The 22412-nt window shown below is 44.9% G+C and overlaps 1 protein-coding gene across 1 annotated transcript in view; it reads right to left on the bottom strand.

The window, feature by feature from the left end:
* Positions 1–21978, bottom strand: part of LOC147113826 (M-phase inducer phosphatase 1-B-like) — a 44655-nt gene extending 22677 nt beyond the window's left edge. The window contains exons 1-10 of the mRNA XM_085995188.1: positions 20923–21978; positions 18360–18571; positions 15713–15795; positions 14362–14410; positions 12237–12270; positions 9497–9598; positions 5694–5801; positions 4584–4706; positions 3526–3609; positions 1679–1867 (exon numbers count right to left, since the gene is read on the bottom strand). Of these exons, the coding sequence (XP_085851314.1) occupies positions 1679–1867; positions 3526–3609; positions 4584–4706; positions 5694–5801; positions 9497–9598; positions 12237–12270; positions 14362–14410; positions 15713–15795; positions 18360–18550 (963 nt within the window). The 5' untranslated portion in view covers positions 18551–18571; positions 20923–21978. The remainder of the gene's footprint in view (positions 1–1678; positions 1868–3525; positions 3610–4583; positions 4707–5693; positions 5802–9496; positions 9599–12236; positions 12271–14361; positions 14411–15712; positions 15796–18359; positions 18572–20922) is intronic.
* Positions 21979–22412: the final 434 nt, after the last annotated feature.

Below are 22412 nucleotides of genomic sequence, written 5' to 3'. Positions count from 1 at the left end.
AGTATCCTAGGCCCAACCATCTTCAGCTGCTTCATCAATGACCTTCCCTCCAACATAAGGTCAGAAATGAGGATGTTCACTGATGACTGCACAGTGTTCAGCGCCATTCACAACTCCTCAGATAATGAAGCAGTCCATGCCTGCATGCAACAAGCCCTGGACGACGCTCAGGCTTGGGCTGATAAGTGGCAGGTAACATTTGCGCCACACAAGTGCCAGGCAATGGCTATTTCCAACATGCGAGAGTCTAGCCATCGCCGCTTGACATTCAACGGCATTACCTTCACCGAATCCCCCATCAACATCCTGGGGGGTCACCATTGACCAGAAACTTAACTGGACCAGCCACATAAATACTGTGGCAACAAGAGCAGGTCAGAGGCTAGGTATTCTGCGGCGAGTGTCTCACCTCCTGACTTCCCAAAGCCTTTCCACCATCTACAAGGCACAAGTCAGGAGTGTGATGGAATACTCTCCACTTGCCTGGATGAGTGCAGCTCCAACACCACAAGAAGCTCGACACCATCCAGCACAAAGCAGCCCACTTGATTGGCACCCCATCCACCACCTTAAACATTCACTCCCTCCACCACCAGCGTACAGCAGCTGTATGCAAGATGCACTGCAGCAACTTGCCAAGGCTTCTTCAGCAGCACCTCCCAAACCTGCGACCTCTACCACCTAGATGGACAAGGGCAGTAGGCGCATGGGAACTCCACCACCTCCAAGTTCCCCTCCAAGTCACATACCATGCTGACTTAGAAGTATATCGCCGCTCCTTCATCGTCGCTGGGTCAAAATCCTGGAACTCCCTCCCCAACAGCACTGTGGGAGTACCTTCACCACACGGACTGCAGCGGTTCAAGAGGGCGGCTCACCACCACCTTCTCAAGGGCAATTAGGGATGGGCAATAAATGCTGGCCTTGCCAGTGAATCCCACATCCCGTAAACGAATTTAAAAAAAAACTGTCCTTTAGGGAAGGAAAACTGAGCAATGTGGTTGACTCTTAACTGCCCTCTGAAATGGCCTAGCAAGCCACTCAGTTGTCAAGGCAGCAGCTCAAGGGCAATTACGGATGGGCAATAAATGCTGGCCTTGCCAGCGACGTCCACATCCCATCAATGAATATAAAAAATAGATGAACTGCTCCAGGCCCCTGCAATTGGATAGTGATACATAGTACTGGAAAGAGTTTATTTTGTTGGGAGAAAGAAAGGAGATGGGGAGAGCAAAATAAGTGCAACCATCTGCTTTTTCTTGGCTTGCTTTGTATAATCCCCTTACCACATCCCCTCCCTCAACAAACGGCAGACAGCATGGTGGGGATTGATGACTTAACATATGGGGAATCACGAGAGTGAAGCACATTAACTGAATGATTATTGCCTCTGCTTAAGAAATCAATGGTGAGGAAGCTATTTAAAATGGTCCTAGAGTGTGAGCGGGAGTCAGGAGCATTTTTTTTTTTTTACATTTAGATAAAGAGCATTGTATCCAAGATGAAAATGAGATAAACATTTGAAGCAGAGGAAAATACACTGCTATGGGAAGAGACCAGGGCAGTGGGATTAGTGTTGGATTGCACGAGCAAAGATCCAGCATGTACACAATGGCTTCCTTCTGTGCTGTGAACTTCTGTAGTTCAAGCTGAGCAAGCAATCAGAAGGCTTCTTTACCATGAATCGGCTCTCCTGCCTCTTCTGATCCTCATCCTGTGAGGGGCTTCTGAAACTCTTCTGCCGTTTAGTCTTCACTGGAGTGTCTATTTCCTGAGATCTCTCCAATCTTTTCAGGAAAGGTCTGTGCAACTTCTCCGGCATAGAGGGCGACCGAAACAGGCCTGGCCTACTCCTGCGAACTGGCACCTAACAAAGCAAACAGTAATTAAAAGTAGGAACGATTTTGATGAATACTTAGCATGTCCCCACCTTCTGCAGAGTCTTCCCAAGGAGGCAGATCTCAGTCATTCAGCCCATATCTCTCCTTCATGCAGCTATCTGTGGAGCTCAGGCCTCAAGTCCTTCTGAATCATGAGATGACTCTTTCAACTCAAAATTGTTGGCGTTAAACTCCTATCCAACTTTTAATTAGAGATTAATACAGTAATACACACAGGAACAGAGCTTCCCAATGACTGCCCACAAATTAAGTTGGAATTACCAAAGCGCCATTAAGGAACAACTATTAATTAGTATGTGAATGTTGTCACGCCTCGGAGAGAGAGCACGGTCATCAGTGTAAACTGCTGCTGTTGCTACAAAACACAGAACAATGTCCCAATATTAAAATGAAGAACATTTACTATAACAAGTAACCAACAGGGAATGATCCTGGGCACGATATCAGCAGGAGGCTCAGGCAAATAGACGGTGCTTGGGGTCTTGTACAATACTTGTGGCACTTGCCCAAAAGGTAGGCCATTCCTCCTCTTCCCTCATCCCCAGCTTGATAAGAACTCCCTTTGGCTTTAGTTAAAGCACACAAAGGCCCTACTGGTTATGGCAGTGGACCAGCAAACCAGAGGTCATAAGTTCAAATCCCACAATGACAAGTTGTGAAATTGAATTTAATAGATCAGAATTTGGGGGCTGGCACCAGATAAAAAGGAGTATGAAAGCTGTTGCATCGTCATAAAAACCCAACTGGCTCACTAACGTCCTTCAAGGAAGGGATCTGCCACCTCTACCTGATCTGGCTGACATGGAAATCCAGTCCCACACTAGTTGATTAACTTTTAATAACCTCAGGATAGGTGCCAGCCTTCGCTCAAGGGGTAGCACTCACCTGCAAGTCAGAAGGTTGTGGATTCACGTCGCTCTCCAGAGACCCGAGCATATAACCGAAGCTAACAGTTCAGGGCAGTACTGCACTGTTGGAGGTGCTGTCATTTGGATGCGACGTTAAACAGAGGCTCCATATTCCCTTTTGGTTGGGCATAAAAGATCCCATGGCACTATTTGAAGAGGAGCAGGGGAGTTCTTTAAGTGCCCTGGCCAACATTTATTCCTCAACCAGCATTATTAAATGCACTGCCGCATTCGCCTGCTTAACAGTGAATGTACTTCAAAGTAATTAATTGGCCGTGAATTAGTTTAGGACATCCCAAGGCTATGAAAGGTGCTAGGTTTGCTCTTTCAGTGCAGCTGGGGAGGGGCAATAAATACAGTCTTGCATCGCCCACATTCCAAAAACAAAATTAAAAAAACACTATTGGAAGCAAGGCTGCAGCCTCACAAATTGCCTTGTGCTTTAATCCATTAAATAGCACTAGAGAAAGATCACAGAATCTCACAGCAACTTAGCTAGAAATTGCATAGCAGAGCATAGACTTGAGGTGATCTTATGGGGGAGTTACAAGTACCATTAGGTTTGCAATCTGGGAAGAATCAGCCCACTATCAGTGAAAATCACACAGCTCAAACAAACTCATGCACTTCGACCTCAACAACCCGGAAACACAAGAGGATCTTTACCCGCCCCTGTCCACATACAGTAGCGCTTCCTCAATAATCAAAATTCTTACTGTGCTTATGTCCATTCCCTGGTTCATGAGATCACTGGTGAGAAGAGCAGCCATGCTGGAAGACACAGTCATGTTCATCTTTCCCTGTAAATCAATATAAAAACTGACACACTGTAATTGCTCATTTACAAACAGTATTTTATAGTACATTACACAGCAGGGGGCCTCCAACTCAGTGACTGCAAATCGAGATCAGAGCAAGCAACCTTGCAGCACAAAGCAAGAATTCACAACACATTAAGTTACTAAAACCTCATTACAGTTTGAATTGTAATGGAATATCTTCGATACCATTACTGTTATTTGCTGTATGTTTGAATCAGAAGTCATAATTTGTACAGAAATAAATCAATTTCAATTGCAATGATCACAAATCTGAGATCAAATTATTTACATTTAAAATTCTTCAAACAGTAGAGACCAATTTTTTTTTATTTTTATAAAGTGGATGTTTCCATTTTCTCCTCTCCCATCATGACATCACTGACCCTTGCTGAGTTGTAGTTCCCCAGTTAACAGCAGTCCGGTGGTACCTCAGCCCAGGGGTCATTCTTCATGTGCAAACCCAGGCAATGAATGTCAGCAGGGTATTCAGCTGTGATGGCATCATAGCTGAGCCTCATCCTGTTCTCACTCTACATCCCACAACCACATTTTCCAGCGGGAGTCGGTGTATATCAGAGTTTTCACTCTCTCCAGGAGGCCAACTGTAGCAATCCAACTGTTCCCCCCCACCCGAGATTGGCCAACTCAACTGGTGGTGCTCGTACCTGGGACTTTCTGATCTGTATAGATTAATCCTACAGCAGCTGGTGTCAATTCCCAGTAGACCGTCCTGGGGTAGGGGAGGAAAGAGTCAAGTTTTGCTCTTTCCAGTAAATATTTACTCGCGACATTCACTTGAGTGATGGTCAACTGTACCAACCCTGTTTTCTATTTAGAATCACAATCAGCACCTGTGCCCTGGTCAGTAGACAGTTAACAGCCGAAACGGAAACAGATTGAAGAGGGAGATCGTCCATGGGGAAGAACGACCAAGATGAGGATTTCCGCATTACCTCTGTATCATTCTGCATCAGCTCCGAAAACACATCATATGTGCTGTCTTCGTTCATGGGATCATCTAGGCAGGGAGGTTCGGTTGACGTCGGACGACTGACTCCCTCCATCTCAAAGTCAAACTAAAATTTAAAATTACAAAAATAACTGAATACAACATTGCTCCCCCTCTGTGTGGAGAGAGTCACAGGAATAATCTATGGTTAAACATAGTAGCCCACTCATTGTGCAGCAAGATTGATCCCCACACCACCACCCCACCCCCAATCTTAAATCTGCAATTCAGCAAAACGTCTCATTTTTAAAATCAAACCTTCCAGTTGACATGGACACATCAGACAGCAGAGTAATGGAAAGGCCCAGGTTGCGCTTTTGGTAAGCCTCCCTCAGGGTGTCCGGATTCCAGAACATTTTACGGATTACGACCCCTGCCAATCGTCCCGGAACTCCAGATTTGGGACGCTCAACTTGTACTAGCTGAATTCTAGAGGTGAGGAGAGAGCGACTGCCCTTGGCATGAAGGCCGCCTTTGACTGAGTGTAGCACCAAGTAAAACTGAAGTCAATGAATATCAGGGGGAAAACTCTCCAGTGGCTAGAGCCATACCTAGCACAAAGGAAGATGGTTGTGGTTTTTGGAGGCAAACCATCTCAGCCCCAAGACATTGCTGCAGGAGTTAGTCAGGGCATCCCAATGGCTTAGTCATTAAACACACTGTAGGGTGCAGCTGACTCACACTGACTGGGAAGGTCCCGGGTTACTCACCGGCCATCCTGACCACGAAGGTTCTGGGTTACTCACTGACCCACAAGATCCTGGGTTACTCACAGACCCATCCTGACCAGGAAGATCCCAGGTTCCATCCTTGATACGTGCTGAATTAGTGCATCTCAGTAGAGCAGCCACAACTGGCCTCAAATGTCCTCAGGCCTCAAGGGGAGGAGGAGTGCAAAGTTAAGAAGAGCTGAGTAATCCAATGATACTCACTGCACTCATCCAAAGAATAGCAGCAGAGATGGGAAAAGAGGCAAGGAAAACAAACACCAAATTTAAAGATGTAAAAACACCACTCAAATTCCCTTAAACACACCTGTTTAAGTTGGACTCACCACAGAGGATATGGAGGAAGATGTTGTTCCACAGACTTCTGGGTCTTGTAAAGGGACCAAAGTTATCCTGGGAGCTGGGCAAATGGGTCTTTTAAACCAGTCTCCTTCCTAGGGGAAAGAGAGCACAAGAATTCCATTAGACATTGTTGGTGAAATCTGTACATCGCAGTCAACTTCAAGACTGGTCTGCTACCTCAGCATTCCGATTCCCCCAGTACACACAAACCAAATCACCGCACATGAACCAGTCTCAGTGAACTTTGTGATTAATATCCTTTGTTTTCTAACTGAATATTCAATGTCAAGAGTAATTACTGTGATTGTGTTACCAAGGCCAACAAAGATGATTATTGGTGAGTGGTGTCAAAGTCTGCAGATGATACCAAAATAAAAAAGGCACAGTAAATACTTCGGGAGGACCAAAGGAAGCTGCATGAGGATATTGATAAGATGGTGCAGTGGGGAAAAAAGTGGCAGATGGAATTCAAGGCAAGATGGTACATTTTGGTAAAAAAAAATTATACCATGAATGGGAAAACATGGGTGATGTGGATGCGCAGAGGGATTTTGGGGATCAGGTTCACAAGACATTAAATGCAGCACCTCAAGTGGATCAGGTCATGAAAAAAAGCTAATAGAAATTAGGAGGTTTATGACAAGAGATACAGAATATAAAAATATAAATGTAATGGTGAATCTACATAAATCCTTAGCAAGACTACATTTGGGAGTACTGTGTGGGGTGTTGGAATCCACACTATAGGAACGATTGAGGCAAGAGAAAGGGTACGGTGTTGATTCACTACGTTGCTGCCTGGTTTGAGAAAACAAAATATGAAGATAGACTTGAAAATTTGAGACTATTCTTTAAAACAGAGGCAATTACGGAATGATTTGGTAGAGCCGTTTACAATTATATAGAAGGATAGTAGACAGAAACAGACTGTTTCCAATGATTGAGGGGCCTAGACCAAGGGACATCGATAGAGGATTAAAGGCAAGAGATTTAAAACAGAAATCATAGAATCATAGAATGGTTGCAGCACAGAAGGCAGCCATTCGGCCCGTGCCAGCTCCCTGCAACAGAACTTCAGCTAGTCCCCCAACCCCTGCCTTTTCACCATAGCCTTGCAAATGTTTTCCTTCAGGTACTTATCCAACTCCCTTTTGAAAGCAGTGATTGAGTCTACCTCCACCACCCTTTCAGGCAGTTCATTCCAGATCCTAACCACTCACTGAGTAAAAAAGTTTCCCCTCATGTCGCCTTTGGTTCTTCTGCCAATCAGCTTAAATCTGTGTCCTCTGGTTCTCAACCCTTCTGCCAATGGGAACAGTTTCTCTCTATTCTGCCCATGCCTCATGATTTTAAACACCTCTATCAAATCTCCTCTCAATCTTCTCTGCTCCAAGGAGAACAACCCCAGCTTCTCTAGTCTATCCACATAACTGAAGTTCCTCATCCCTGGAATCATTCTTGAAAATATTTTCTGCACCCTCTCCAAGGCCTTCACATCCTTCCTAAAGTGCAGTGCCCAGAACTGGACACAATACTCCAGTTGAGGCCGAACCAGTGTTTTATAAAAGGTTCATTATAACTTCCTCACTTTTGTACTCTATGCATCTACAGGAAACGGCACCTAAATATCCGGAATGTGCTATTAACTGGCAAAATTCATATGCCGAAAACAACACCTCAATAACCGGAAATGTTGCCGAATCCGAGTCTCCTGCAGTGGCCGAATTAGTCAGTGGGGGTAGTTATGGATTACCCTCAACTGGCAGTACTGTACTTAATCAAGTATCTTCCACCATCCATTTACACAACATTTGTAGGCAAGTACCCAACTACTGTATACTGCACATTTCTTGATTTTTTAATTTTTGTTTGTTAAAAATAGCCTCGGTAGATAACCCTCTCTGTCATCCGGGATTTTTAATCAACTGGCACCATCCCGGGCCCGTCGGTGCCGGATACCAAAGAGTTTCCTGTATTTATGAAGCCCAGTATCCCGTATGCTTTTTTAACCATTTTCTCAACCTGCACTGCCACCTTCAATGATTTGTGCACATATACCCCTAGGGGTCCCTGTTCATGCACCCCCTTTAGGATTGTACCTTTAGTTTATATTTCCTCTTTTCATTCTTTCTACTAAAATGTATCACTTCAACTTTTCTGCGTTAAATTTCATCTGCCACGTGTCCACCCATTCCACCAGCCTGTCTAAGTCCCCTTGAAGTCTATCACTATACTTCCAAGTTTTGTGTCATCTGCAAATTTTGAAATTGTGCTCTGTACAGCCACATCCAAGTCACTAATATATATCAAGAAAAGCAGTGGTTATAGAACCGACCCCTGGGAAACACCACTGTATACCTTCCTCCAGTCCGAAAAACAATTGTTCACCACTATTCTGTTTCCTGTCACTTAGCCAATTTCGTATCCAGGCTGCCACTGTCCCTTTTATTCCATGGGCTTCAACTTTGCTGGCAAGCCTATTATGTGGCACTTTTGTCGAACGCCTTTTGGAAATCCATGTGCACCACGTCAACCGCATTGCCCTCATCAACCCTCTCTGTTACCTCATCAAAAAAACTCAATCAAGTTGGTTAAACACAATTTGCCTTGAACAAATCCATGCTGGCTTTCCTTAATTAATCCACACTTGTCCAAGTGACTGTTAATTTTGTCCCTGATTATTGTTTCTAAAAGCTTCCCCACTACTGAGGTTAAACTGACTGGTCTGTATTTGCTAGGTTTATCTTTACACCCTTTTTTGAATAAGGGTGTAACATTTGCAATTCTCCAGTCCTCTGGCACCACCCCTGTATCTAAGGAGTAAAAGTAGGAGAAACTTTATTTTTTTTAATTTTTTTTAATTTTTTTTTTTTAAAAAGAGAGCTGTGAGGCTGTGAAATGCACTGCCAGAGTTAGTGACTGAAACAGAGACCGTGTCAACATTTAAGGGACATGGAAGGGGCGGACACATGGGATTAGAACAACTGCTCAAGTGAAAGTTAAACACCAACAGACTAATTGGCCTCTACAGCTTGTCTATGTTAGTCATGTAACAGTGAGGGGTTTGGAATTAACAATAGTGGAGACTATCTAACATAGCTGCAGCATCAACTGCATGTCTAAACTTAGCTCAATTTTCCCACCAGCAGTTACTGTTTACGCAAAAACATTCAAAAAATGGATGCTAAAAAGGTTTGGGGTTTTTTTTGCCTCTACAAGATTTCCGAGGGAGGAATTTAAATGAAATTAGGCTCATGCGTGGATTCCAAAGCCAGTTCTTACTGAGAATGAACCCACAGCATAAAACTGACCACATCTCAGAGGCGATTAGGATGGATGCAGAAAGAAATAGAAATGTCTGACTGGTGAAAATAGGTTGGAGCGCAATAGAAAGCAAGTCACTCTGTATCTAATCCATGTTATTACTGGACCAGCTAGTGTTTGATGGAGGGAGGGGAAGTGCAAAGCAAGCATTATTGTGCACCTAATAAGTGCTGTATCTAGGACTCAGTAGATGGTAGCACGGGCATTGTGGGCTGAGCACCCTCTTGTTCTGTAAAATTCAACATCTCTATGGTCTGGAAGTGAAATGCAGATGGAGTTTTATCAAGCAAGCACGTTCCAGTCACACCAGCTACAAAAAAATATTCCAAATGATATCCTTCATCTTGACACACAACAGCCAAACTGCAGCAATAATTTAAAAATACACAGACGATGCAATAGGCGGTGCTTCAAATGAAACCAATTTAGAATATAAAAAAAAGTAAATGAACACACTCCTTACATTTTCCTTGTCGTGGCCCAGGCTTCTGAAATCCATGTGGTCCTGGAGCAAGTTCCGAGAACCAGACACTCTGAACATAGGACTGCTGCAAAGAATCTTCGGCTGCAAGGCAACAAATCTATATACAGTAAATGTATATATTTTTTTTTAAGTGGAATTTCTGTTAAATGTATTTTTTCACCTTATTTTCCTCAATCTTACTTGGTGTGTTGGGGAAATGTTAGGGATGGAAAGGCGAGGAAAAAAATGGAGTTCTACACTTCAACAGTCAGCAGCGTTTACAGGTTTCTTCAAAAGTTTGTCCTTGGGACGTGCTGTGGAAGTCAGGGTTACACGTAGGACATTAGAGAGACCATTGAGTTTTTAAAAAAGTGACCGCTTTCAGGGGCTATATTTCTGATACCAGCCCACAATGACTTGATTTAGTGAATTGAATTTCTCAACTGGTCAAGATGGGATTTGAACTCTCAGCCTCTGGGTCATAACCACCACGCTACTGTATCAATTCAAGGCGTTTGTGTCACAGAAAACTGAACAATTCCAGTATATACATGTTACTACAGCAACTGTTTAGCATACACAAATAATAATTTAAAAAATGATCTGATTCAATTTCTTCCCTTTCCTCCTCCTCCCCCACTCCCAAAGGCTTTTCTCTCTCCTAAAGGTGCTATCTCCTCCTGTGCGCAGTTCTGCACCTGCTAGTTACCCTCCAGGACCTCTTTCGAGTGGTTATTCTTCATAACAAAACTTATACAGCTATGTGAATCGTTGGGGGGGGGGGGGGCAGCGCAGGGGGCACATCTCAGTGAACCTGTGCCTGTTCTCACTGAACATTCATCCACTTTCAGCATGGGCAACTTGGATATCAATGAGAAGCGGGAACCCTGCCTGATTTTTCCTTACCTAACCATGGGGTGCCGAGGTCAATTGTTGCACCCAGAGTCCCATTTCAGCTGTAATCAGGTACGGTAGTGTAGTGGTTATGTTGCTGGACTGTACATAATCCAGAGGCCTGGACTAATCCCGAGAACGCAAGTTCAAATCTCACCACGGCAGGTGGAAAAATTGAATTCAGTTTAAAAAAAATTTTAATTTGGAACTAAAATCAGTAAGTGACCACGAAGCTGTTGGATTGTTATAAAAACCTAACTGGTGCACTAATGTCCTTTATGGAATGAAAGCTACTAATCCTTACTTGGGCTGGCCTATATGTGACTCCAGTTGAATGTTAACTACTCTCTGAAGTGGCCAAGCAAGCCACTCAGTTGTATCAAACCTTAGGGATGGGCCAGAAATGTCAACCTTCAATCAAGATAATGAATTAAAATCAGCAGAGAATGGGAATTGAACCCAGGGCCTTCCTGCTCCATATGACTCAGCTATTTACCCTCTAAAATCGGTTGAGTCATCAGGGCAGCAATGAAAGCTAGCTGGGCTGCCTGGCCTAACTTTCAGTGGCAGAGGCTGGCACCTTCTGGCTGGACAGTAACATGGGGCCGAGGGGGCGGCGGAGCACCGAGGGGGCGGCGGAGCACCGAGGGGGTGGCGGGGGCGGCGGAGCACCGAGGGGGCGGCGGGGGCGGCGGAGCGCGGCGGAGGCGGCGGAGGACCGAGGGGGCGGCGGAGGACCGAGGGGGCGAGGGGGCGGCGGAGGACCGAGGGGGCGAGGGGGCGGCGGAGGACTGAGGGGGCGGCGGAGGACCGAGGGGGCGGCGGAGGACCGAGGGGGCGGCGGAGGACCGAGGGGGCGGCGGAGGACCGAGGGGGCGGCAGACCGAGGGGGCGGCAGACCGAGGGGGCGAGGGGGCGGCAGACCGAAGGGGCGAGGGGGCGGCAGACCGAAGGGGCGAGGGGGCGGCAGACCGAAGGGGCGAGGGGGCGGCAGACCGAAGGGGCGAGGGGGCGGCAGACCGAAGGGGCGAGGGGGCGGCAGACCGAAGGGGCGAGGGGGCGGCAGACCGAAGGGGCGAGGGGGCGGCAGACCGAAGGGGCGAGGGGGCCGCAGACCGAAGGGGCGAGGGGGCCGCAGACCGAAGGGGCCGCAGACCGAAGGGGCCGCAGACCGAAGGGGCCGCAGACCGAAGGGGCCGCAGACCGAAGGGGCCGCAGACCGAAGGGGCGAGGGGGCCGCAGACCGAAGGGGCGAGGGGGCCGCAGACCGAAGGGGCCGCAGACCGAAGGGGCGAGGGGGCCGCAGACCGAAGGGGCGAGGGACCACGCACAGATAACCAAGGCTTTTATTAAATTGATTCTTTTTTGGAAGGAAGGGCTGGGAATATTTCAAAGGTTTCCAAACCAATTTTTGGGGAAATTTGAAACCGCTGGTTTACTTCAGTTAACCCGACATTCCAAAATCCATGGTAAAATTAGAATTCTTGGAAATTCTTTTCACAGATTGAGAATATGCAAAACAATAAATAAATTTGGGAAAATTTAAATACAAGATAGAAATGAATGTTAAAAACCCCTTTTCCCCATCTCCCTCCCCCTGGCATATTACCCCTCTCCTACTGAGATGCTACAAACAGCCTCACCACAGCTAAGCACAGCTCCCGAGAGCCCCGTGTTCATCTCCCTAAACAGTGTGCTCTCCAAATTAGACAGCTCTTGTGCCAGTTACTTTTAGGGGGGGGGGGGGGGGGGGGGGGAACTCCAAGAATGAACAGCTCTGTTCCTTGCCCCTTGTCACGCTGCATACTCTGAAGAGTTACTTCTCACTGGAAATGCAGGTTCTTACCAGAAGTGGTTGGGTTCTTCCCATGGGTTGCTTGCTGTAAAAAAAAAAATCAGAGGAGACAGTTACACTTTACAACAGAGACAGCAACAGCCAGCGGTAGGGCCATTTAAATACTGGGGAGACAAGAGGCAGGAACTGAAGCCACAAAGGCAAATTCAGAGAATCAAATTCTACAATAAATCAAACTGTCCAGGGTAAGAAGCGCCATCATACAAATAGGAATCTTTGAGTGCTCCATATTGAATTGTCAGCTTTTCCAGTAAAGACCAATGGAGCAGCTTCAATGCCTGCATCACAGGGGTAATAACATAAGCTCCTGATCTCTCCTGCATCAACAGGAAGCTCAGAAAGAGGTCAGCATCTCCCCACAGCAAGTGGGAACGAACTCACCTCGGAGTCAGAAGTTTGTGGGTTCGAGTCCCACTCCAGACTTGAGCACATAATCTAGGCTGACACTTCAGTGCAGTACTGAGAGAGTGCTGCACTGACAAAGATGTCGACTTTCGGATGAGACGTTAAACCAATTTACATCCATCCCACGTGGATGTAAAAGATCCTATGGCACTATTCGAAGAAGAGCAGGAGTTCTGCCTGGTGCCCGGAACAATATTTATCCCTCAATCAACAGCACTAAAAACAGATTATCTGGTCATTATCTCAATGTTGTTTTGTGGGATCTTGCCATGCCTAAATTGGCTGCCACGCTTACTACATTACAACAGTGACTACACCTCAGAAGTATTTCATTGACTATAAAGCGCTTTAGGACATCCTGAGGTCATGAAAGGTGTTGTATAAATAAAGTCTTTCTTTTCTTTTGGAGAGACACGTTTGGCAGGTGGTTCGAGAGCAGCTGTGGCCAAATCAAGTACGGTTTTGTCCCCCACAATCTACAGAGATATTGTGGTAGCTACAGCTGATGTTGCATTGTCCAGCCTGACCCAGAGTGCCTCTGCCACTGAAGGGGAGGGGGAGTGGGGCAGAACAGTCCCAAAGTTAATTATGAACCATACTCAATCCCAATAGGAATCTCCAAAGAGGTGCAGACCCCAAACCAAGGAGGATTTTAGTCTGGTTTGGGGGTCCACACCGCTTTGCGGAGGCCTATTAGGATCGAGTGCGTTAATTTAGAACGACACACATCATTCATTTGCTTTCATGTTCTTCAAATCAGGCGTGGTCTTCAGCCTAAAAGGAAATTACACAACAATTTTCAAAACAGAAATCCCTGCAAGGGCAGTGTCAATGGTTAGCGCTCATGTAGTAATGGGACAACAGTCCAGGAGAACATGCCTCTCCTGAACAGCTGCCACAGAGCAGAAATTAATGGTAGCCCCAAGCTCACCAAGTAACTGCACACATAAATCAGCAGTCTAGGAAGAGGAGAGTTCTTCCCAGAACATGTCCCTAGGAGTTCGTCTTTCCACTCAATTGCCATGTTTTGGGGAGGGATGTGGGTAGATGGAAAGAGAACACAATTTCTTCCAAATATTAAACAAGTAACGCAATGGCCAATTTTAACACAATCAGCATCACTGATCGCATTTGATTTCTCGGAGGCGACGTTATCTGAATAATGCAGCTGCCAGCAAGCAGTATCGAGAGGGAGAGAGGGCGGAAACGGTTTATATCGCACACGACCATTGGCATCTTCACACTCCCATTGTTGATCAATGGTCCATCTCGTTCTGGAAATGGGCAGGGTGAGGGGAAAAGAGATCAACGGACACAAACCACCCACATCGCCTTTCTCATCACATGGACTTGGATCAATCATGCAGAAACGAGATGAACAGATGCCCGATTCAGCAGGGAACAGAGGGATAAGGGTTTGGTATGCATGCAGGGGTGAGTCTTGAAACAAATTCAAGACTTTATAATCAAGTAGTAAATTTGGAAACTTGGATGGGCTAAATCACCTTTCCTCATCTTTAGCTTCTCGTGTTGTTTAAAAAAAAAGTTATACTTTTCCCTTTGTAAGTGCATTTTTGATAGCTCTCCAGTCTAGAATGCTGCATCCACAAGAATTTATGTGTAGCTCTCATTATCCAATCTGTGGATTTCTCTAGTGTATTCCGATAAAGGGCTCATCGAGTCAGTGGCAGAGTTTTTGAACGTTACTTACGATTCTCCGGATTGTGCGTTTGTTAGACCAGGTGAGTCAAGGTACGAAACTGAAATTAAAAAAAGAGACTGTCTTGTATATAGTTATTCCCTCATTACCATTCTAACGAATGGAAATTTCCTCCACTGCCTGTCAGCAGACGCACTTCTGCTAGAATGAGCTGGTCGGAGTCAGATTCTCCTACCTCTTCCCCTCATTCTAGCCAAGGCACAGCCAGAACCATCACACAACTAGCCTTGGAGAAGGTGAGGGCCAGCAAAGGCCAAAATGGAGCATTCATATTTATGACTTCAGGTCAGAGGTGAACATTAGTTCCGGCTCAGTGCACAGCTCTAACCTATGGAACCATCAATTCACCCCCTCAATGAAATCTCCAGCTTTATGCATTGTAACCATGTCACTCCAGCAAAGACTTCAATGAGCACAATGTGCAGGACAACTTGACGCATGATGGCAGCAGCCAATCAAACAATTACACCTCTGCATATCTTTATTTTGCTTTAAAACTACTGAAGTTCAAAGGACAGAGACACTTAATTGTTGTGAAGTAAATAAAAGCTCAGATCAATCACAGGTTAGTTGCGTGTCAGGAGGCTTTGCAGATTGGAATGCGTGGCCTTTTTCAGGCCAGAGGCTAGAAGACACCCGGTATTTTAAGATTGATTTGCATTTGTAACAGAAGTGAGATATCTGTGCATGCAAGATGCACCATTTTAAATACAAAACTGGTGGACCGCCATGGTGTTACTCACAGTGAAGCACAAGTTGCTCCTCTGACTCAGGGGTGGGGTTGCCAGAGTGTGAAAGTAGTGCACATCTCCAGAGAAAGAATTTAGAAAGAAGTTTAAGACTTCTGCTCAAAAATAGTGAAGCGAGGATATTTTGATTTGCTTCTGGAAAACAAATAATTCGTACCCTATTCACCACAGCTGGATAAATAGACAGCACCACTGCAGAAATAAATCTTGATGCAAATAATCCTTATTTTGTTTATATTGAGAATTGAGAAATAAGGCACTTATCCCCCGTCTTGCTTTCGGTGAACCAGCCTTTCACTGAAGTTTTAAAAAAAAAATGATTTTTCTTGTAAAGTTTTAACCTCAAAAAGTTGTAATATTCATCATCCAGCTCTTTTCAAAGCATTCAGAAAAACAAAGAACTCAAATATATATTCTGATGAAAGGTCATCGGCCTGAAACACTTTCTCTCTCCACAGATGCTGCCCGACCTGCTGAGTGTTTTCCAGCATTCTCTGTATTTATTTCAAATATATAGTTATAGCCCAAGGAAAGACACACTTTGGCTTTTGCAATGAGAATAATAAATTTGAAGAAAAAAAAGTGTTACTGACCCCTGTGTACAATCTCTGGAGATGCTGACATCTCACCTCCATTACTCAGATTTGACATGTCCAGACAACGTTTCGGTGTGTCACTGAAAAGAGAACCAGAGCCACTTAGCTGCAATTCATACGATGCCTTCACCACTCAGTTTTTGAGCATCATCGCTAACTTTTAATTCTTACTGGTAAAAGGCGGCCAAGTATATTTTCATTTGGGCCTTTGGACTACAGAGAATTGCGCCACAAAATGGGGATCAAAACTATATAATTTTGCTAGGTCAGCAGCACCTCTTGGTAATTAACAGATTCTAAATTTTATTCTTTACTTCTTGCGTAGAGACACAGGAAGACACCGCTTGGATGGGCCTGGCTGGTCTATGGGACTAATCCAGCATCAGCTACAACAAATTACAGCTCCAAAATGCTTCAACTATTTTGAACCATATCTCCCCTTTTACACACAAATATCTTTTTCCTCTCAACTTGGTTGTACTTCTAGCCAATTTACCGGAGTTTGAGAAACATCTTTAAACGATACTGCTATGAAGGTTGACTCCTTCTGACTTAAGTGAAAAAAATACTAACACTGGATTCTTCTGCCCACTCCCCTAAAGCCAATGCTTCACATCTGGAATATTCATTCTAGATCCCCATACTATCCCAATTACAGTGATCTAAATGTCATCCAAAGTCCATCTGCTCGCATCATTTAAAAAAAAAATTTTTTTTAAACAAGTGCACTGCTTGGGGTACACTTTAACTTCAGCCCAAGGGGAATTGTCATTTTTTTCCACTTTCTCGGACATCAGCCTCTCTATCCAATTCTAAAGGACCTCAGATCTTCAAGCTTACCTTTAAAAGGTGTGCAGATAATTTTCTAACTGTGGTTACTACCACCTTGCAGAAATTATCACATATGCTTGCCTATAAAAACACCAGCTATATCTCCTGTGCAATGTAGCTTGAAAGCTTTCTTCTGTTGTTTCTTTCTATAAAGCTGTTTAACTGCCTTATTTCATCTCTCCAACATGACACAAATGCTGCAGCCTCTTTTCTAAACATCCTTCTCCTTAAAATCTGACCTTTCCTTTTACCATTTCCTACCACTCTCTTCAGTCTTAAAACACTGCCAAAGATTGCCAGCTACCAAACGACCCAATTGTCCACAGTTCCAACAAAATTTCAGCATTCCCAGATACATAACCTAGCCCTGAACTAAGCCAAAAGTAATATTACTCAGGAGGTGTCTAACTGAGCCCGGCTCACTTGGGATCAGGTGCTAATTGAATTTTCGATTTTCCTACCCCACAACAGGTGGTGATGATTCAGTGTCAAGTGTTGTGTACCTCTCCACTGTACAGTTTTAGTGTAACAAATGTCATTTCCCTATCCAATAGGGTTTCCACCAGGAATGTAATAAACATTTCTTTGCTGGTTTTTTTCCATTAAAACGGTCCCAAAGGACTCTTAACAGCTGGGCATTTTTGAAGCTCACTTCATAAAATGGACTTGTCTTCAGGAAACTCAATTATAGTTTAAATCAAATCTTCCAAACCGGAGTGCTTTTTATTTATTTAGTTAAAAACAGAATCTGTCTGCTAGAGTCAACTGCAGTAAGCTCCCTCCTTCTCTTTTCTTCAACACCATCCTTACTGCATTAAACCACCGCATTCCCATTTGGCCTTGGGCCAGTATTTACCCTTCTGAGTGAGGGATGCTCCGAACAGCCACAATGACAAAAGGGTTTCAGTATGGAGCTGCTATGACTGACTGTCTAACAAAGGAGTCAAATCGCACAGCCTGTATAACAAAAACACAATGTGCATCTATATAGCATCTTTCACATAACCCTAATCCCCAAAACTCTCGACAGAAAGAGCACTCGACACCGAACAGGAAGTGGGAGAGAAGTTACGAGGGGTGAGCTGAAGCACAATTCATGGGATAAATTTTGAGGAGGCTTCCAAAGGCAAGGATAAGGGTAGCAAGATCAGGAATTTAGGATGAGAATTCCAGAATACAGGATGCGGTTGCTGATGGGGTTCTGCGAGGGGGTTGGGGGACAAGAACGCACAGTAGATCAGAGTCAGAAGAGCAGAGCGAGCAAGCTAGGTCACAGGATTAGAGAAGATTGAAGAGGGAGGGTGTCACCTGGGTCACGGAGAAATTTGAAAATTCAGAATGTGAACAGCCCATCAGATGTCATTACATCATACACAGTCCCTTCCTCACTCCGGCCATGGTCTTCCATATTGACTTTTCCCAGCTGGGTCCTGATGGATCAACCTCCAAGAGGAAAGATCCTCAGCCACACAACAGGAAGCATCCTGTCCACTCCACTCTTCCATTGAACATACTCCTGACGTCAACAGCTCTGGCAGGTCAAATCCCGGAACTATAGCCAATGCCAGGAGGATGCACAAAGCAGGCACAATCCTATACATTTCCTAAATGTGCCCAAAACTTGAATCCAACAGGCAGAGATATCATCCAGCTCCCCATTTCCTAAGACTTCTCATAACCCCATTGAAAGGAGATTTTTGGGCTTCCTCCTCACCCCAGCTTACCAATACATCAGACAAAATCTTCCCTCTCCACTCAACCATCATGGGATGACTTGCTAGAAGTGAAAGCACCCCTCACCCTACCTGCTTACCCATCACAGGAGCTAAGGTTGCTCATGTTGAGTGCACGATTAGGCACAGGCGAGGTCATCGGCTCTGGGGAGAAGGACATCGAAGAGTTGGTGTCCTGGATGATAGACAGCAACTTCTTGCATCCTAGTCGGAAACTTGGACAGAAGTCAGGACTGAGAGCCATGGAAATATCTTCACACTCATCCATCATTGCAATACAGGCCCCAAATACCTGGGAGAGGAAAAAGCAAAGTAGTGAGGGGAACTTTCATTTATCCCAGTGATGCAAGTTGAGATTCAGTCACATAGGTAGAAATGCTTTACTACTTTCTATAGGTATGATTCCTTCTCCATTCTCTCCATGAAATGGATTCATCCAAAATTTCCTGGGATGTGACCGTCGACATATACTGGATTTGTAGTTCCACAACACCCTTTAAAAATGTTATTCTGTAAAAGATTAAGCAGCGCTCAACAGTGCTCGATACTGAAAAGCAATGGTTAGTCAATGTGGTTAACCGAAATAAGAAATAATTGGGGATGAATTCAGGAATTTTTAGTAATTCCCTTCCCACATCCCAAGGCGGCTCCAAATCACTGCACCAGACAGAGATGTACATCTGCACTCACGGTCATCCCATGTGATGAGCTATTTCAACCAAGTTCAGGACAAGCACTCACCGTAAGGAGAAACAAAAAGGTGTGGCTGGTCACTCTGGACAACTTGTTCACCCTCCCAGGACCTGGTTACAGGCTGGGATTGGCATATCCCAGAAAACCCCATCCCCCAAGACACAGAGAGATGCACAACATAGGAGAGGAATTCAGACTCTGTCCATTCCCAATAAACCATCTGAACCCCTCCCATTATATCACAGCTGCATCTCTCAGCTGGTATCCATTATTCTCTACAAACATTCCTCCACCTGGTTCCCGACACCAGTTTGTTTACTTTATCCTGGTATCTACACAGAGCAGCTATTTGCTGCTCTGGAGATGGATCACTGCTGGCTGCAATTACATGGTAGTCTAAGATGGCTGGTTGTTTATTTTTTTTAAACTACAAGTATAAATGTAGCATGAAAATCCCAACAGCTCTGACCATCCAGTTGTGGAATAAAAATACCATCCCTGCCCTGTGTAGTAGCCAGCAGCGAAGGCAGTATCCCACAATCTAGCTCACTTCATAATGTGTAACACGGCAGTCACTTGTACCCATCGACTTCCACAAGTTTTGACTCTTTAGACAATGCGCTGGGTATGTAGAATTAAAAATGGACATAGGGCTAGCTTGTACTGTCCATTCCAGCTTCTTAAACTTGCAATACAATTGTGCACACAGATGTGACAGACTGCAAGTTTCAAAATCAGCAGGAGAAATGTGCGCTGCTGGCACAACGGAAGCAACTTAATTTAATGTATTTCAGTCACACTGGAAGACAAGGTGCCACAAGGGCAGTAGACACTGAGCCAGCTTTTTTTAAATCACAAGTTAAACCCACAGCTAAATCTAAAATAAAAACCTATTTTGAATGAACACGGAGGAGAGAAAAAAAACTTGTCAGATGATTCAGTAAGTAAATGAGGACCCAATTTGGAACTGAGCTACAGAGACCAAATTACTGAGTTGTGAGATCTCAGCTGGGGGTGGCAGTGGGAGTGCAATGGTTTCCTCAGTGCCCCTGGGTTTGGAGCATGAAATGAGCCAGGGTTCCTGAACAGTAGCCAGTAACCTCCACTGGAAAACACAGCAAGTGCAGATCTCAGTGAGGACAAGGTTGGGCTCAGCTTTGGTGCTTCTCACAATCAAATAGCCAGTCAACACTGAGCTCACTCATGAAGAATGGCAATTTGGGAAAAGTGCTGGACAACTGCCAGCGCAGGTGGAACAGTATCTCAGCATGAGGCATGATCAGGAGAACAGGGGGGCAAAACTGGAAAAAAAAAAAAAATTTTAAACTGTAGAGTCTCCAATGGAACCTTTGGGCTATTTACTTGGTTACCAACATGGTCACCAACATTTTAGATTGGAAGATTCACCAGAGAAGCTGGTATTATTGATGTATAAATACAGACATAGCCTTGTGAAATGATCAGCAACAGCAGAGACAGGCTCAGTCAGATGAGAACTTAGCTATACCAGTCCAAAATATGTATAGTCCAGATAACCTTTAATAAAGTTTTTCCAGCATTTTCTGTTGTTATTTTGGATTTCCAGCATCCGCAGTATTTTGCTATTGCCTGGCCTGCTGAGTTTTTCCAGCATTTTCTGTTGTTATTTTGGATTTCCAGCATCCGCAGTATTTTGCTATTGCCTGGCCTGCTGAGTTTTTCCAGCATTTTCTGTTATTTTTAACCTTTAATAAAACCTTATTTGGAGAACAAAGATGGTCAAATTTTATTATGCGTGATGAGCATGTACAACAGCTCTGACAGCTGTGTGGGGCCATTTGAACCTGTGATCCTACAGTCCTGACACCAGACACTGATGTTCCAATGCACTGTGCAACATTACAGTCGGTCCATCTCTCTGAATTTCAAAGTGTTTAAAATAGAACTACTTTAACACTGAAAATCACTTACCTCTTCAGATTCGTGAAGTAGGGTGCGGGCAAATGTCAAGGCTGCATTTAGGTTACAGGACTATCAACTACAAGGACGGATTTCCTCCTGGCTCAGACAGATGACATGGTTTCCCCCAATCTATATGATCCACCAAGCCAAGCTGGCACAGCTTGGAACAGTCAAGGGTTGTTGTTGGCCTGAATAGTATCCACCCAACACTTGGTACAGAGGGCCTATTGCTCCCGCTCGTCCACCACCTGATAAAAGGGAATTTTCCCCCCTCTCTCACACCCACATTCCTAAAAGTTAAAAGGTTTCAGTTATGTCTCCTCCAGACACCAAGCACAGAGGATCTAATCTCTATCTTCCACCATAACTCCCAGTAGTGTCTAGTTTCTCCCTTGCCCTAACTCCCAGTACAGAGGGTCTCGTCTCTCCCTTTCCCACTGTAACTACCAGCACACAGGGTCTCTCTCTCTTTCTCACCCCAACTCCCAATGTACAGGATCTAGTGTGTGCCTCTCTTTTACCCCAACTCCCAGTAAACAGGGTCTAGTCTCTCTCTCTCTCTCGTACCCCAACTCCCAGGAAACAGGGTCTAGTCTCTCTCTCTCTCTCTCTTACCCCAACTCTCAGGAAACAGGGTCTAGTCTCTCGCTCTCTTATCCTGACTCCCAGTACAGAGGGTCTAGTCTTTCCCTTTCCCACTTTAACTGCCAGCACACAGGGTCTCTCTCTTGCTCACCCAACTCCCAGTAAACAGGGTCTAGTCTCTTTCTCTCTCTCTTATCCCAACTCCCAGGAAACAGGATCGCGTCTTTCTCTCTTACCCAGTACACAGGGTCTCTCACTCTCTTATCCGAATTCAGCACATAATCTCAGAGCCCCCTCTCTCTCTCTCTCTCTCTCTCTCTCTCTCTCTCTCTCACCCAGGGTCCACTCTGTTTCTCTTACCCTAAAGCCCAGTACTCAGGGTCCAGGGTCTAGTGTCTAGTGTATATATATATATATCTCTCCCCCAGCTGCTGGTACATTCATTACCATCCTGCCCAACAACAGCCCCTGCTTCCACACTTCCGGCTTCAAATGGATTTTAAATCTACCGTAATGACGCGGCTACCCCAGGAGCCAATGTCGTCTCCGTTTTCGGAAGCCGCCAATCGTGGCCTGCTGCATGGGTGCGTCATAGAGGCTGTGGACCCGCCTCTTAGACTCGCTGATTGGCCATTGATGGGCTTCCCGTTGCTGTATAATTGGATAACGTGAATGCTAATCAAACCTCAGCTCCCTTAAAGGTGTACTTGTACAATCATTTTTGAATTGGCTTTTGAGTGTAGTTTGGTGACTTCCTATTATATCCTCTCAAACCTCGCCCTGTGTGGTGAAATATTCTTGAAAAAACAGTTTAGTAGATGTGAAAACAAAAGCACATGCAATGATGTAGATGGCATAGGGAAAAAGACACAATCATGTCACCAAAGATCTGGGACAAAGTGCTTAACACTACA

Source organism: Somniosus microcephalus, chromosome 8, assembly GCF_052327205.1.
Source record: "Somniosus microcephalus isolate GS21.2 chromosome 8, FLI_Smic_1.0, whole genome shotgun sequence".
NCBI classification, from domain to species: domain Eukaryota; kingdom Metazoa; phylum Chordata; class Chondrichthyes; order Squaliformes; family Somniosidae; genus Somniosus; species Somniosus microcephalus.
This window is presented reverse-complemented; position numbering and strand designations above follow the sequence as displayed.